Source organism: Homarus americanus, unplaced genomic scaffold (assembly GCF_018991925.1).
Source record: "Homarus americanus isolate GMGI-L3 unplaced genomic scaffold, GMGI_Hamer_2.0 scaffold27875, whole genome shotgun sequence".
In the NCBI taxonomy this organism is placed as follows: domain Eukaryota; kingdom Metazoa; phylum Arthropoda; class Malacostraca; order Decapoda; family Nephropidae; genus Homarus; species Homarus americanus.
This window is the reverse complement of record NW_024733870.1, coordinates 174036-192026: the sequence shown is the minus strand read 5'-3', so window position 1 is coordinate 192026 and position 17991 is coordinate 174036. Positions and strand designations below refer to the sequence as shown.

Genomic DNA, 17991 nt, shown 5'->3' with positions numbered 1-17991 from the left:
CTGTACCCTCCCTCACCCTGTACCACCACCATCACACACCCTCCCCTCACCTGTACCACCACCATCACTACACTGTACCCTCCCTCACCCTGTACCACCACCATCACTACACCCCTCACCCTGTACCCACCATGTACCCTGTACCACCCTGTCCACCCTGTACCACCACCATCACTACACTGTACCCTCCCCTCACCCTGTACCACCACCATCACTACACTGTGCCCTCCCCTCCTGTACCACCACCATCACTACACTGTACCCTCCCTCACCCTGTACCACCACCATCACTACACTGTACCCTCCCCTCACCCTGTACCACCACCATCACTACACTGTGCCCTCCCTCACCCTGTACCACCACCATCACTACACTGTACCCTCCCCTCACCTGTACCACCACCATCACTACACTGTACCTTCCCTCACCTGTACCACCACCACTACACTGTACCCTTCCCTCACCTGTACTACCCCTTCCCTCCACCACCACCATCACTACACTGTGCCCCCTCACCCTGTACCACCACTCACTGTACCACCCTGTACCACCACTCCACTACACTGTACCCTTCCCTCACCCTGTACCACCACCACCACTACACCCCTTCCCTCACCTGTACCACCATGTACCCTGTACCCACCACCACTACACTGTACCCTTCCCTCACCCTGTACCACCACCACTACACTGTACCCTTCCCTCACCCTGTATCACCACCACTACACTGTACCCTTCCCTCACCCTGTATCACCACCACTACACTGTACCCTTCCCTCACCCTGTACCACCACCACTACACTGTACCCTTCCCTCACCCTGTACCACCACCACTACACTGTACCCTTCCCTCACCCTGTACCACCACCACTACACTGTACCCTTCTCTCATCCAGTTCTCAAGTCATATCACAGGTCAACATACAGTATTTACTTTGAACTTTGACCTTGACCTAAACTTTTCTCTTCTAAATACATCTCTCAATTATCATCCAGATTTAGGGACTGTTTCTCGTGCCCCAAGTGACAATTTTTCCTGCTATCCAAAATATGTATCAGATTTTACTGATACACACACAAAATAATAATAATATATACTGGTACCATATACTGTACTCTACACATTACACACAAACAGCCAAACACACACACAAACAATCACATTCACACAGCATATACACAAACACACAACCACATACTATGCGCACAACATATACGTACCTGTACAAACTACACACACATACACAAACTCACCATCTGTGAGGGAACTACTACACCACGTGAGGTCCCTCCTAACACCATCTGGGAGGGAGTTACTACACTACGTTTTTGCTGTTCAACACCTACATTAATCTGTATGTTCACTGTATGTTCCTTTACCTTTCTCTAATGAAGGCTTTTGTTAAACCACCAATGTATGTAATAAGTCATTTATGCCCAATGTATATTTTCAGCCTTCGGGCTGCAGAACTTTTTCAATAAACCGTTAATTATTATTATTATATAATGTACTGCATACAAATTGTACTTTTGTATTAATGAGTAAAATCATTGTTATTAACGGTCCCCATGCACTCTAGTGTATTTTGTGAAATACAGTAATATCTCCGTTAGCCGGAATCCCTCAAACCAAGAGCTCTCCAATAGCCAGAATTGAAATTTTCTCGGAAAATCGTTCCCAAAGCCAAAATTTTCCGGCTTTGGGAGCTATTTTCCGGAAAAATTGAGAAAAATTTTCCTAATACCTGGAAAATTTCAGAGATGAGGTAATCTTTCCAGGTTCGAGAGATGATGTAATGGGCAATTTCTGGAACTTCCGAGAACATTTTTCCGTTACCCGTAAAATTCCGCAAAATTCAGGGGACGAGGGATTTTTTTCCGGCTTTGAGAGAGTCGCCTCGTTACCCGGATATCTCTCATTCCTGGAAATGCTCTGCACCAATTGCTCCGGCCAATGGAGATATCACTGTATAAGTATGAATGAATTTTGGTTTCTGACCAAAGCATTGGTCAGAACTTAGATCTGTATCCAGCACTGTCCACCATTACTGAGTCATCATTACAGCATAGATAAGTTGGCTATATGTACTATTCAAGCTAGTGTAAAGGTTTCCTTGTATTAATCAGTGATCAAATAAATATAAAGGCTGTGTTGTTGATGGTGTAGTCATGCAGGAAAAAACATGTAACGTATATGAACATGTGATTGTCGATGAAGGTTCATTTTTCATTGGTGAGTGCAACCTTCTATACAGTATTATAGTTTTATTTCAGTATCTACAAACATGTACAGTCTGCTACAGTTCCACCTGCTACAGTGGTTGGTGCATTTTGTGAGATGTGGCAATTCTGTGTTTGTTTACATTAGAGTAAACCTCCCAGAATGGCCAGTAGCCAGCCTAAGCATCCAAAATAAGCAGTCTACCTCTATCTCTGAATACACACATTTCTTGCATGGTTATACTGTACTTTCACTACAGAGGTTAAATAAAGTAAAAGATACGTACTGTATGTTAAGATAAGATTAAGTTGGTCAGGTCAGGTTAAAACCAAAATGATGTTTAGGCTGGCTACTATTGTGAGGCTCCTTAGAGCCATTCTGGGAGATTTACTCTAATGCAAACAAACACAGAACTGCCACATCTCACAGGATGTTCTAACTAAATATCAGGTAAATAATAAAGAATTTTTATTAATTTAGAGCATGAACACCGTTTAGTACAAACCATACTCATAAGAGTCTAATCTGCAGGATGGACACATTTCTCCACCGGTTAATTTAATTGTTTATATTAACCTCAATTCATAATAAACACTGCACTGTGCATACACAACTTATAATCTTCTTGTTATTTATTTCATATTATGTGATTCTTTATAGATGATAATCCTCATCATTTACTGTACTTGAAAATGGCAAACAATTTTAAAATAATTAAAAATTTACTTCAACAAATAAATATCAAAGAGTGAGATTATGATTTGTGATGAGATTAGTAGAGACTAGCTAGCTTCATTGAGTACATTTACTACCAGGATGATGTAACATGAACTGATGATTAGGTATGAAATGCAAATAACTGAGGATAACATAATCAACACATTATGAACACTGCAGATCTTACATAACTTTTCCGCACTATTTCGAAACAATATTTCCTATTTCTTGGTCCAACTACACTAAGGAAGAAATACACCTCACAATAAATGGCAAGTCAAGTCAATTGATATGCGCATGTTTTGAACTTTTATTAACAACTGTCGATATCCCTGAATTATGTCTAATAAATATAATACAGTACGTTGACGTACAATTATTATACAAAGCAGTGTCACAATCTGAACACCATAGCTACAAGAAATCAATCATTGAAAAACTGGCCATGTCATTCCCACACTGACTATATGGCATTTAATGAGGTCTAACTGTATGTAAGACACCATATACGTAAGGATCCAAGAGAGGAAGGAAATTTGGTCTAAAACAACTATTGTACTGTACTATTATAATACATGTTAGGCAACCAGATATGGCATAGACTCTTATTACAAAATTAGCAAAATAAATTTATCTGGACTTCGTTTTAATCATATATAAAGGTAACATATTTTCAAAACCTCAATGGCCTTTCAAATGTCTACAAGTGCATAAAATAACATAAAAGACCATAAAACACATAACTTTCAGTAACTACAGTTAATAGTAAAAGACGTCAGTATTCCAACGAAATAATCTAAATCACTGAAATGTAATGTGGTTTTGCACATACTTAATGCTATCTTTGACACTAAGTCCTTACAAAGAGAAAATACTGATCAACGCTTTAGATAAACAAGGATACCTGTTTAGAGCCTTGGAAGTTTCATTCTGATAACTCTGATAAAGGGTTCCTATGCAAATTTACACTACTACTGTACTGTACTAATAATTCAGAAAATTCATTAAGTACTGTACATTATCTATGTAAAGTTAACAGTGAAAAGAGAAGCCTGAGCAATGATATCTTAAGGGATGAAAAATCCAATTGCTGTTTCAAAGTCACTACCCTAACTACTTATACTCTAAATAGTGGTCAGGCCACTCCTTTGGCTAGTAAAGAATAAGGTGAAGTACTTTAGTACATATGGGACCCACACAGCAGTGCAAATGAAAGGAATGTTAGACATTCCCTTTGGTGAGCTAACTGTCTTGTAAATTTCCTTTTCTTACACTGTAATGCCTTTGATACAAGCTACCAACAACTCTCTCTTATTGTACATCTTATGGATGGTTCATTATTTAGTGGTGTCTTGTATGGCACTTGGAAACATTCATTGTAATGCCATATAAGATATACAAATGTCTTAAGGACACATAAAATATTCATAAAAAAAGATGTCAAGAGTATGAGTTTTAAATTTGTAATTAATCTTTATTTCTGGACAAACAACAGACTTCACAGATTGTATATAGGCCTCCAAATATTACCTTATAATCCACTAATCCAAAATTCTGATTTTCACTTGATATGCTAAGTAAACCTAAAAAATATTAAATTTAAAAAGTTGCTGGGAAAAAATTCTAAATAAATCCATGGAACTTTTATATAAATAAAAGGCTGATGATACAGCAGATGTCACACATCCCTTCACCACCCAGAGCAAGGTGGATCAGCTGAGTTGCCATGTTTACCTTAAAGTGATCTAAAAACTGTTTACTATACAACTTTTCCCTTTTCTAACAGACAGAGAAAATTTGTCTCTCTTTTCCTCCTCCTTTTTTCCCCACAGAGGAGGAGGAGGAAAATAGAGAGAGGGGAAGTAGAAGGGATTAAGAGGTTCTCCTCCTCTTCATCACACAAGGAAAGAGGGAGAAAAATAGAGAAATAAAAGCGAGGGAGACTCTCTCTTTCAGTGAGAGAATCCTCTCTTTCTCTTTCCATTTCTGTTCTTCCTTTTTCCCAGGAGAAAGAGTGTGAGAGAATTTGACTTTCAGCTTTGTTTTATATAAAAAATACATTATTTTTTATGAAAGCATACTGAAGCACTGGTGTTTACTTACAAATTAAAAAAATAAGTCAGATGTAAAGATTACCGAGAAATAAAAAATATACAGTACCCAGTAAATGAAGCAATGGTGACCACAATGGCACAATGGTAACTGGGTTACCATTGGACCCTGCCTTCAAATTGCTGTAGGGGGGGTAGCTGGGGTGCCAGTGCCTTAAGAAACCTTCTACACAAGGCTCACTCTCCTATGGCCCCTCCTGTTGCACTACTCGCCAAACCAACCTTTAATAAATTTCTCTTTCTTTTAAGGCTTATATGGTTTCTTACAGGTATCCCTCCATTATTGATGCTCCGATTTGCCAAATTTTGTAGCTATGAAATTCTAAAATTAAGGAAAAAATTTTGATTTATGAAGCAAATTTTATAATTACAAAATTTTCTAAAATTTTTGGGGGGTCCAATAACTAAGTTTGTTCTCTTATTTTTTTTACTTCCTGGACAACATCCAGTATTGCACTGTTTAACTATTCCTTTATATACAAACTTTTGGATTCTGAAATTTCACATGAACGAAATAAACAAATTAGGGAACAATTTTCTATACACGAAAGAAAGCAATTCTAATACAGTAGTTATGAAATCCCACACAATTATGAAGTGAACAGCTGCACCAGAGATTATGTAATGTACACACGCTAATATTTTTACCATCCAGCAAATTTTATCAAAAACTATTAACATACTGTACTTCATAAATGACTGTTTTCAATACAAATCTACCAGATATTAAGGTAGTGTACTTTAATATAAATCTACCTGCATTTTATTTGCCTTGGAAACATTGCATACAGTTCCACCAGCAGCTGTGTAAGGGACACACTCACACACTAATATTTCATCCTCCAGCACATTATTTTTCTTTGAAATGAATTGTTTTCTATTTCAAAATTTTTTGTACTTTAATGGTATATCTTTTTACCTTGTATTGGTATTTTTTTACAAGTAAAATTTAAATATTTCTAGGTTAAAAGACATAGGAAGACTGCCTAGAGTGCATCTCCATTTTTTTCCCTTTAAATCAGCTGGAAAAGCCTTCCTGACTTATGAAATTTCGGTATCCGATAAGTTTTATTTTAGGAACTCATCCGTTTTGTAGATAGAGGAATCACTGTACACAAAATAAACTACTACTGTATACAGGTATGAGTTATAAAGACAATTAAATGAAAACATTAAAAGAGGCAAACTATGCTAAAAATAACACATGATGTAGTATTGACAGTGTTGCAGACAGCTTATGAGGTTATTGATGAGACTGACACAGGGACTCGTTCACTGATGTTCATGTTCTCCCACAATGTTAATGGCAAAATATGCTACTCTTACTACAAATGTATGATACAACCAGTGATATTATTCCCAAGTACAGCAAACCCCCGCTTTACGCGGTTTCACTTGACGCGTTCCACGTTTACGCGGTACCCTGCCGAACACGGAATGCTCACTTTCCGCGGTGTGTGTACCCTTTTACGCGGAGAGCGGCGCGAGCAGGGTGCGCACAAGGTCGCCCAGTCATCAAAACATTACCGAGTTTTTCACCTGCCACCCACCACAGCAGGCCCAAGTCAGTGATAGTGATAATGATAGTGAGGATATGGACTTATATGGACTTTGAGGGGTTTGACAAAGAGGCCCTGCAAGCCTCTGTGGTGGATAGTGATACAATTGATACAAGTGATACAGGTGAGGGCCAATAATCTGCCCTCTGCCTCGGAACCAACCCCCCATCCCCGTGTGCCCAGCCATCTTTTCTACTAATGTAAGTGTTAAAAAAACCTAATATTATTTATATTTCTCTTAATTATTAATTGTGTGCATACCATCATAAAATTAAGAAGTTATTTTTACTACAACGTAGGTATTGTGTCTGAAAAAGTGGAGTTTGGGGGTCGGCCCGGTCTCTATTTCAATTAATCCCATATGTTATGTTATTCACTTTATGCGGGCCACCGTGGGTTCAATTGACCGCGTAAAGTGAGGGTTCACTGTATGCTAGGCACTCTCAGGTCATTGGGTTGTAGCTCCATGCTCCAGAACCCCACCACATCATCACCCTGAGTGCTGACTGCCACAGTTTCTTGTAAGTAGAACATTTTAATATTGAAACAGTAAGTTAATTTAATATGTACCACCATATTGTTTCCCATAATAAAATGTCTTTAATAGGTCCTCAGTGTCACTTTACGTATTATACACTGGTAATGGAAGTCAATGGATAAATCAGTTTTGATTTATGAAAAAAAAATTTCAGGAATGCAACCCTTTATAAAATTAAGGGATGCCTGTATTATTTCTTAATAGATAATAAACATTTAAGAACATAAAATAAAATTGGATGAGAAGTTTTAGATAACAAAATATTAACACCTGTGTTCAGTTGCTGACTCAAGTTATTCATTCTTCACTGTGTTATCTTCCAATATCTCAACATCTCATATAAATATAATTTTAAACAATCATGATTATATATGTATATGCTCAAATCTACAATTTTCTAAGACAATAAATTTGAAGAGAGATCAGCTAAAGATATGCAGGAGTCACAAGTTTACATCATTATGAAGCATATTTTATGCAATATAAAGTGTACATGTTAAACCTGTTGACACCTTTCTACCAACTGATGTAATAATCCCATAAAATAATTCACATAGAAGTTCTAACTTCCTAAAGCTGCTTATTATGTTTAAACATAATATATGAATCCGAAGAAAACATTAACAAAGATCAATAAAACTTCCTGATCCACTCAACATAGAATCATTAGATAAAGAACAAACCCACAGTACACAAATCCTCAGTTTAGAGTTCTTTTGAGTGACACATTTCTGTTTTTCAGTTCTTTTTATTTTAAGTACTTCCCACGTACAGTAGCATATTTTCGTTGAGCACAGCTTGCCATGGTTTAGAATAAAAAAAAGGGAGTCCCCAATGCAACTGTGCATAAGTGATACAGTATGTGTCCAACCACAAGGTCAGTCAGTTTACCTTGTGGTCTCCAGGTGGAAGCTTCGTTCTGTTCAAATACAAGTAGTGTACAATACTGTACTAGGAATTTATATACAGTACTGCATACAATACTTAAAGCAATGTTTTGCATAAATACAGCTACTACTATACTATAAAGTAATTGTCATCAATTACAAAGTATTGGAATAGTAAACTTAACCCTAATCATGTCTATGCAAAGAGAGCCTTCCACTCCTCTTGCTGCTAAAAGGAACTCTATCACTTCAGAAGTGAACTTAAATGTGCTTTGGCATCTTGGTAAGGTGACCATGTAACAGACATTGATAGTTCAGTGGGCTTAGTTACATCTACAGTACTGAAGACAAAAGGCCTGAATGTCATTAGCATGGGCATAAAAAAAAAAAATTTCCTTAAGTACAGTTTCTTTAAAATGATTTGTATACTGTACTCTTATGTTAGAGTCTCTAACTGACATCATAAAACATGACTTAAAAGCTTACAGGTCAGATTTTTTTTTCCAATGGGAATACACATTTTGCTTTGTGCATTTTCGTTTAAGAAGCCACTGTTCAGGAACGCATTAGCTACCCTAAACGAGGGATGCCTGTATTTATTTTATGGCGACTTCTTGTCAACAAGTGAGTCAAAGGATTCAAGAGAGGTCTGGTCAATAGAAAGTAAAGGTATAATTGAGTGTAAACACGTATCAGCCACAAACAACACACCATCCTTCTACCACAACACCTCTGGCTGTTTAGGACAAGACAAACCAACTTTGCACAAAACAAGAAAAAAGTGAGGCAGTCTGGATAAATCTGGATATGCTGTAAGATTTCAGGAGACATAAGTCACTGGTTCTTGATACTGATGGTTTATTAGGACCAGTCTTATACTGCTGAAGTAATCTGTTATGATGACAGGTACTCAGTCACTGTTATGGCAACTTGAACTGGGTTGCCATCTACATTATTAACAAATACTGTAATCATGTAGTTGGCCTAAGACCCTAGGAGTTTTAAAGTACAGATAACTGAAAATGTCATATGAACTTTGAACATAACCAACAAAACGTAGACTCATTGTGGTATATGTGAAGGGATCAGCAAAGATGAGCTGAAGTAGAGGCTTGAGGAAGACTTAAAATTCTGAATACAACTTTTTATGAAGTTGATCTTTCTGTTAAAATGTGCTCATCTCACTGATCTCTTTACATATCCATGACACGCCCTCATGGTTTAAACTTAACTAACGGGATATTTTTTGAATTGAGGCACTTGTCACACACCCATTCTCCATACACTTCCCCAGTCAGCAGATGGTATGCTCCCTCCGTCAGTCCCGTACATACTCTGAAAGATAAGGTTAACCATTTAAAAGTGTGCCATTAAACATACAATACACTATACTATTTCTTTTAATATCTTAGAGAAATATGTAAGGACAAGGTTTTCGACTATTTCAGGACGAGCTACTGTGGAATAACCATTTGGTACTTACATGAAGTGCATGTTTTCGTACTGCAAAATAAAAGGAAAGAAGATGCTGTCTCTGGGATCATAATATTAATGATTTCACTATAAGCATGTCTTAATATTAATAAATCTGAAACATCAATAGGACTTTGAAATCTGTAATGCCTAATAACTGTTTGTTTCAGGGCAAATATTCAAATAGAGCCACGAGAAACCTGATGTCCATTCTGGCAATTTTTGTACAGTAGAAGTATTTTTCCCCTTCATCTTCCAACTGTGGCAACCTGCTAGAGCTTTCCTTGTTAGCACATTTCTAAGCATCTGTCTAAGTTGTGGAGAGAGCTTTTGAAGTTTAAACTTGGCTGTATAGACGTTCCTTTTTTCATCCATAGTGATAAAATATGGGTGTGTCAGGAGTATCTCTTTATTGCATAATGGAAGAATTGAGCACGACTGAGTCTGGGTCATTCAAATCTTTATACAGGTAAGAGGTTGCAAGTACAGTGACCCCTCCGTTAACGAACTCAATCCGTTCCAGAAGGTCGTTCGTTAACCGAAACCATTGTTTCAATGGGTTTTTGGGTAATTGGTTCCAGCTCACCGAAAATTTCCTAAATTCAACAAAAATGGTTGAAAAGTTCACTTACTTTGAGGTGTGTATGTAGAAGGCTCCTGGATGATGATGATGGGATTTAGAATGGGGGTGGAGGAGAAGGAAGAAGAGAAGGCATTGGGGTGGAAGAGAAGTCACCCCATGGCGCCATTTCACCCATAAAATTTTAACTCTCTGGTGTAATTCAAGATTATTTTCTTTAAATCAACACTGCACTCCATTATATATTGTCAATATGTAAAATATATTTCAAAATGACCAATAATTTGCTTGGAAACACAGAAAAAAAGTGTTTAGTTGAAGAGAGTCTCAAGCAAGATGTTACCTCCAGTGAAAACAGAGAGAGACTAACTCCTGTTTGCTGTGTTAAGAGGCTGGATGCCGCGCATTAAACTAGTCACTTTGCCTTCAATTATGTTCAATAATTGTTAAAATGACTAAAAAATTGAATAATAAACTTTTAAAATTATTGAATAGTATAAACTTCTTGATATTTACTAAAATAGTAAGGAATTTAAGCCCTAGAACCGATTAATGTATTGGCGGACTGATACTAAAGCTGGTTGCCCGGTCAGTGCAAGCGAAAACATGTTGAGGTCGGTTCGTAAGAACTTCGTTAACCGAATTTTTTTTCGTTAACCGTATTGAAGATCCTTATGGAAGGCAGTTCGTTAATCGAAATTACGTTACCCGAGGTGTTCGTTAAACGAGGGGTCACTGTATGCTTACAGTATGTGCAAATTTATCTCAGATTCAAAATTTCTCAATTCAAATTTCAGGTTACACCTCCTCCCATACAGTTTTAAAATACACAAAACGAATCATTACAAGACAAAATTGTTTCAAAAATTGAAAGAGAGAAAGACAGAGAAAGAGATAAAATACAAGAAAAAGCAATTTACAATTTGGCTTATCTAATAATAATCATCATACACAACAATAAGTACGCTGAATAGAATACCTGTTTTATGAACAAAATATAATAGGCAGTCAAGGGATAAGGCTGTACTGTACAACGAACAGAACTAATTACCAGACAGCCTTTTCCTTGACAACCTCAAAAGCCTACTGTGACACCTTGATAAGGAAACTCTGTACCTAAATTATGCCCTAAACACTAGACTCAAGTGACCAATATGTAAACACCTTTCAAAAATCTTTTCCTGGTAAAAATTTACTAGAAAACTCAAAAGTCTATGACTTTTTTATTTTTTCCTAAAGAAGCGTAACTGGTATGTACGGTATAAGCAATGTTCCTACAACTCAGACATTTCATACAACATAACATTCCCATGGTATAGTACTTGTTTATTATTCATTCCTTCCTGGATCATTGATTAAGGTACTGTATACTGTAATGTACAATTATAATACGGTTAACAAAGAAAACTTATCATAATGTATTTATAGCTGCCAGGAATCATCTAGGTAAGAAATTTTGGGGCAAGTTACATTGGTTGGTGGATATGACTGCTTCCATTACTCAAACAATTCGTCCAGTTATAAGCAATTTCACTTGCAAAAAGAGACTTTTGTAATATGCCAAACCAAAACTGACCATAGGCTACAGATGCTGTAAGAAGCATAGCTTAGAAAATGCAGCAATTTTATAAAGCTATTACTGTACCTGCATTACTACCTATTGTAATAACTGTTATCTATGAAACCCGGTGTAAAGGAATGCTGAAGAAGTTATACTAAATCACACCTATGGAGCTATAAATTGTATTAATTTTCACCTGTGCAAAGAGCTACAATATAGTATTCTCACCTGTGAAACCAGAAGTTACAGCCAGACTCACAGAGGATGGCCTGGTCATTGTCGTGCACTTCCTTGTGACAGATCCCACATGGGTAGATGGGCGGAGCATTGGGGTTTTGAGGGTTGAAGACCATCGGCTGGTCGGGCGGGTAAACCTAAAATTATTTTGTGAATCAGGGACCTACTGGCGGAGAAATTGGCCCAAATTTTTAGTTTTAAGTCAAATTCCAGGCTCAAACAAATTAGTTAGGGTCCAACTCCGCAAAAAAATACTGTACTGTAGTTACTCTATCTTTTGTTAGTGTTCACGTATTTAACTAAAGTCGTATCATATGATGTTAAGCTGCTACTGAGAATGTTAAAACTGTACAATACTAAATATCTTCATGAGTTTAAGTGTCTCATGTTAAAAACTAATGATAGCCATGATAAGTAATGCTTACACAATAAATATCACAAAGACAGTTAGTGACATTCAACCAAAATCTATATTAAGAGTACTACAGTGCAATTGTAAGTTATAAAATCAACTTTAACTACCTTAAATATTAATGGGATATTGCCTCTTGACATGCAGTATAAAACTAAAAATACTTTCTATTACTGTACAGTACAGCACAGTACTGGTAATGTATAGATCAAATATTAAGAGAGTGTACTGTACTGAAGTATGATATCTCATTTTATGGCTGAAAGTATGAGATGTGACTTGCAAGATTACCCTGACAGATCACTTAGCAGAGACTTGCCTTATGCTTTGTTCAAGGGCTGCAGTGAGAACCAGCCAGTTTATCAGGTTAGGTTTGTGATAAATCTGCCATGCTTTAGTCTTAATAATTAAACAAAGAAACATTCATTTTGCTATTTGACTTAAAAAAATCAGTCATTTAAAAAAATTCCTGATTACTTGGTTTGACTGTAACATATACACACCCAGAGAGATCAGGGATGGAGCTTGATTTATAAACCTTGACTGGCCCAGGTCACCATCTCCTTATGTAGTAATTCACACTGACCTGACAAGACAGTATCCCTGCTAAGAACTCAGATTGCTTCCCCGGGCAAGGGAAATTTTGTTAGGAGGTGTTCTGGTGCACTGATCCTGCAAGTCTTATTGGCAATCTATTGGGTTTTGTTTGATCATTTACTCTTGATCAATCTCACAATATACATTACTATTGGTTCATGATGGACTTTTACCCATCTACATCTTACAGTCTTTTCCACATCTGTACAATTAATTATTTTTTCTAGTCACAATATACTGTACCAATACAGTATATGTCTCAATTCTCATGCAAGTGAAGGTAATCTCCCATCTTTCTCATAAATATTTGAATTTAACTCCATGTACACAAACCTATACTGAAAATATGAAAACAGTATATCCGTATGTATACTGTTTATACAATGTCCTGTGACTATCTAAATATTGTATACACAAATAAGTTTACTGACCTTGCCTGAGCTGACGGGCATTGGTTTTGGCCCCATGTTAGGGCCTTGGCCATTATTCATTTCAGGTCCATTCATGGGTGGCATGGGGCCATTCATGCCTGCCATGCTGGTCATCTGGCTCATAGTGGTCATGGGCATACCAGGTCCAGACATAGAAGTGCTCATGTTCATGCCATTCATGTTGCTCATGCTCATTGGACCTGACATTGGGCCATTCATGGGACCATTCATGGGACCATTCATGGGACCATTCATAGGGCCATTCATAGGACCATTCATAGGACCATTCATTGGACCATTCATTGGACCACTCATTGGGCCATTCATTGGGCCATTCATTGGACCATTCATTGGACCATTCATTGGACCATTCATAGGACCACTCATGGGACCATTCATGGGACCACTCATAGGACCATTCATGGGACCATTCATGGGACCATTCATTGGTCCACCTGGTCCCATGGGTCCACTCATTGGTCCATTCATAGGGCCACCTGGACCCATTGGCCCTCCTGGACCCATTGGACCATTCATTGGGCCCCCCATTGGACCGTTCATGGGTCCTCCCATGCCCATACTTTTCATATTCATATTAGTCATATATGGCATGCTCATTGGACCCATTGGACCATGGTTAATAGGTCCTGGTCCAGGTCCTGGCCCTGGTCCAGGCCCAGGCCCCATGCTGGTGGAGGATGGAGCTGAGACCGATGGAGAATCATCAAAAGGATTTGATGCCACAATAGTATCTCCATAGCCTGAAATTATAAAGCACACATATACCTCACCTGTGTAAAGAACTTATGAAGGCAACACAATCAAAAATACAGTACATAATAAAAAATAATTTTATCTGCCAAAATCTCATGTCTACCAATTTGGCAGAATATTTCCCATAACATTGTCCTCAAACATCAAACACTTGCTTCAATGATAAACAAATAGATACAGTGTAATCATGAACTAGAGTGGGATTAGATGTTAAAGTTCAGGTTGGATGTTTTCTTAGAGGACAAAGAAGGAAAATGGGAAGAGCCAGTTGTATTGGACCACCTGCTTTCTATACTCGTGGAAACTAGGGATTAGGTTTCTAAAATGGAATGACTAATGTGAAGTGAAAAGCAGAAATTACCAAAAAACATTGTGATTTGCCTCAGTTTTTTATGAGGCAGCTTTATTATACAAACATCTCGAGTCTTGTACACAGCAGAGGTTAAGTGGCACAGTAACTACCAGTACTTCATATCCACCCAATTCTTTCATCTATGATCTAACGTCTTTAAACGCCATCCAACACACATGAGAAGACACAAGAATTTCCCTAAGCTGCCGCATTATTATTCAGATTTCTATGATAATCTTTTACTTGTGGCATACCATAAATATTAAAATGAGGTTTCTGTTTCTATATTCTACTGTACTTACGAGTGTATCACCAAGCCTTGACTGTAAGTTTGACTTCATATTGTGCTTAAATCTGTGTACCATATATAAAATGATCCTGTATAAAATATATAGTATTAAATTGCTATAAAAGGTAATGAAAATCAATGAAGACAACTGAAAAAATATAAATTTCCCAAAACATGAACCACTGGGGGTATTAACCCTTAAACGGTAACCATCATCAGTGGATGTCACCTGTAGGAATGATGGCCAACATCAATGGCTAGATAGATTCATGGATGATAGAAAGTGGTAGTAACTCTCGACAGGAGCTGCCATGCACAGGCCAACCGGCCTATTGCAGACTCCTTATGTTCTATGTTCTTATGTTCCTTGCATTCCATTTTCTGTACATATGGGGGCAGATTAGGGAATCATTAGCCACAGATTAAGTGTTAAGTAAGACAAGTGTCATTACTGTCTTGGCAGCTATATGTACAGTACTGTATAGGATATTGTTCATAAATTTATATGTACAGTACTGTACTATCTTATCAAATACTAAGGACTTAATTTTATTTTATTTACTTGTTAATTGTGTTGTTTGGAATTACAAGTAATTTCCTTTTAATTGTACTGTATTTAGCTTCAAGGAACGAAAAAAGAAACAGAAAATTCTGAAGACTTCAAACATGAGCATGTCTGACCAAATCCTTGAAATAAGGAACATTATAAATGGTACATTTATTCAATCACACAAAAACAGCTGTCAGTGTGAGACAGCACCATGGAGATCACAACCATTCAATCCAGCTATTAAGTGACTTCTTACTTAGTGAGACTGTGGTAGGAAGTACAGTAGCTGGTCACTGACACACCAACACCCTTCATTCGCCACATTTTGTGATGAGACTAAACATAAAACAGACCTTTTATTATATAACGACCTAGCAAGCAGATTAGTGTGGAGAAAAACTGAAGACCTCCCAAGTGATTAACACTCTAGGCACCCGACAGACATTAACTCACAAAGCCAACACTGGAAGAATTAAAAAATGGAATTACTTATGAAGATTTTTACATCCTTGTTGGGATTCATATATTACTGTTACCTTCTCAACACATCTAAATGTACCAACATATTAAAATAATTAAAATAAATATTTGACAGTTTCTTTTCTAATTAGGGAATTACCGTAGGCACATTCTGAGCAAAGACTTTTATTCGATAATTCATCTGTTTCTCTGACATGGCCATCCCCTGTGGCACACCTCTTTGGATGGTTAGTACAGATGTATATACAGTATAATGTAAGCTCTTAAGGTCAGTACAGTACAGGCATCCCTCAAGCTGTGGGAGGGTTGCTTTCCTGAGAAGTTCTACGTAACTCAAAACCTATTTTCCTAACAAGCCTCTTAACACCAGGAACGGCTCCAGCGCAGGAACAATGTAATAGTTTTTGGAGTCCCAGAGAGCCAGGCAGAGGGAACTGTGAGTAAGGAAACACACGACAAGGTGCTGTTTCAAAATATTTGCACAGAGGTTCTGAAGATTCCAGCAACCCCTCAGGATGTGAGGAGACTGGGACAAAAGCAGGGGGTTAAGCCTCGCCCCCTCAGGATCACACTAGGGAGTGAGGAGGAAAAATGGCAAGTTATCCGGCAGGCAAAAAACTTAGCAAGGAGCGAGGCATTTCGAGATGTATTTATTCACCCAGACCGCACGGTAATGCAGAGGGAACAGCACAAGAAGCTCCTGCTGGACTTGAAGCAGAAGAGGGAGGAGTCGAGAAGGAACGGGGACAGGTGCACATGGGTTATACTCAGGGGGAGGGTAGTGGAAACAAGTGTGCCGACACAGGGCCAGGGGGCAGCAGTGCACCCTCCACCCACTCAACCCCCCACCCGGGAGGCGGCACCGGCTCAGCCTACCGGACAGGAGGGAACGAGCGCCGTGTAAACAATGAAATTTTTAACCACACCCTGCAAAATACAGTGTACTTAGCAAATGCTGCAGCTTCTGAGAATGTGGGTGGAGCGGGTTTATTACTAAGAGCAGAGACGTTACCGAGAACAAATTCTGGCTTGAATGTCATGTGAGGAACACCAGGAACGGCTCCAGCGCAGGAACAATGTAATAGTTTTTGGAGTCCCAGAGAGCCAGGCAGAGGGAACTGTGAGTAAGGAAACACACGACAAGGTGCTGTTTCAAAATATTTGCACAGAGGTTCTGAAGATTCCAGCAACCCCTCAGGATGTGAGGAGACTGGGACAAAAGCAGGGGGTTAAGCCTCGCCCCCTCAGGATCACACTAGGGAGTGAGGAGGAAAAATGGCAAGTTATCCGGCAGGCAAAAAACTTAGCAAGGAGCGAGGCATTTCGAGATGTATTTATTCACCCAGACCGCACGGTAATGCAGAGGGAACAGCACAAGAAGCTCCTGCTGGACTTGAAGCAGAAGAGGGAGGAGTCGAGAAGGAACGGGGACAGGTGCACATGGGTTATACTCAGGGGGAGGGTAGTGGAAACAAGTGTGCCGACACAGGGCCAGGGGGCAGCAGTGCACCCTCCACCCACTCAACCCCCCACCCGGGAGGCGGCACCGGCTCAGCCTACCGGACAGGAGGGAACGAGCGCCGTGTAAACAATGAAATTTTTAACCACACCCTGCAAAATACAGTGTACTTAGCAAATGCTGCAGCTTCTGAGAATGTGGGTGGAGCGGGTTTATTACTAAGAGCAGAGACGTTACCGAGAACAAATTCTGGCTTGAATGTCATGTACACTAATACCGACACGTTCCTTGATAAGAGGGAGGAGTTTGAAACACTACTAAGAGTACACCAACCAGATATTGTAGGAGTTGTAGAACTGTTGTACAAGAACAGGAGAATCGACCCAGAGGAATGTGAGTTCAGTATTGCTGGATATGACTCATTTACGAACCTAACTCAAGAATCCTGCAGGAGGGGTGTGGTTATCTACGCTAGGCAAGACCTTAGAGCCAGCCAGGCGAGGGTACAGGGAGAGGATGTTTTTGAAGAGTCCAAGTGGTGTAAAATTAAATTAAAGGGAGGGGACTTACTTATCGTCGGGTGTATCTACAGATCCCCGAACTGTGGCCCACTAAATCAAAGGAACTTAAGAACCTTAATAAACAATGCGGCGATGCTCAACCCCAGCCACCTCCTTATCATGGGGGACTTTAACTATGGCGACATCGACTGGAGAAACGAGTCAACCCCGAATGACTTGAATAATCCTGCTACTCTTTTTG

General features: G+C 38.7%; 1 protein-coding gene across 5 annotated transcripts in view; it reads right to left on the bottom strand.

The window, feature by feature from the left end:
• Nucleotides 1–8412: 8412 nt before the first annotated feature.
• The window catches only part of LOC121870060 (protein pygopus-like), a 30674-nt gene continuing 21095 nt past the window's right edge, over nt 8413–17991 (bottom strand). For 3 of the 5 annotated variants that reach the window (XM_042371801.1, XM_042371804.1, XM_042371803.1), the window contains 3 exons: nt 13326–14086; nt 11877–12022; nt 8413–9369 (listed from right to left, as the gene is read on the bottom strand). In XM_042371801.1, the coding sequence (XP_042227735.1) occupies nt 9249–9369; nt 11877–12022; nt 13326–14086 (1028 nt within the window). In that variant the 3' untranslated portion in view covers nt 8413–9248. Of the gene's footprint in view, nt 9370–9517; nt 9538–11876; nt 12023–13325; nt 14087–17991 lie in introns of all 5 variants that reach the window. The other 2 variants (XM_042371805.1, XM_042371802.1) reach the window with 2 other exon arrangements.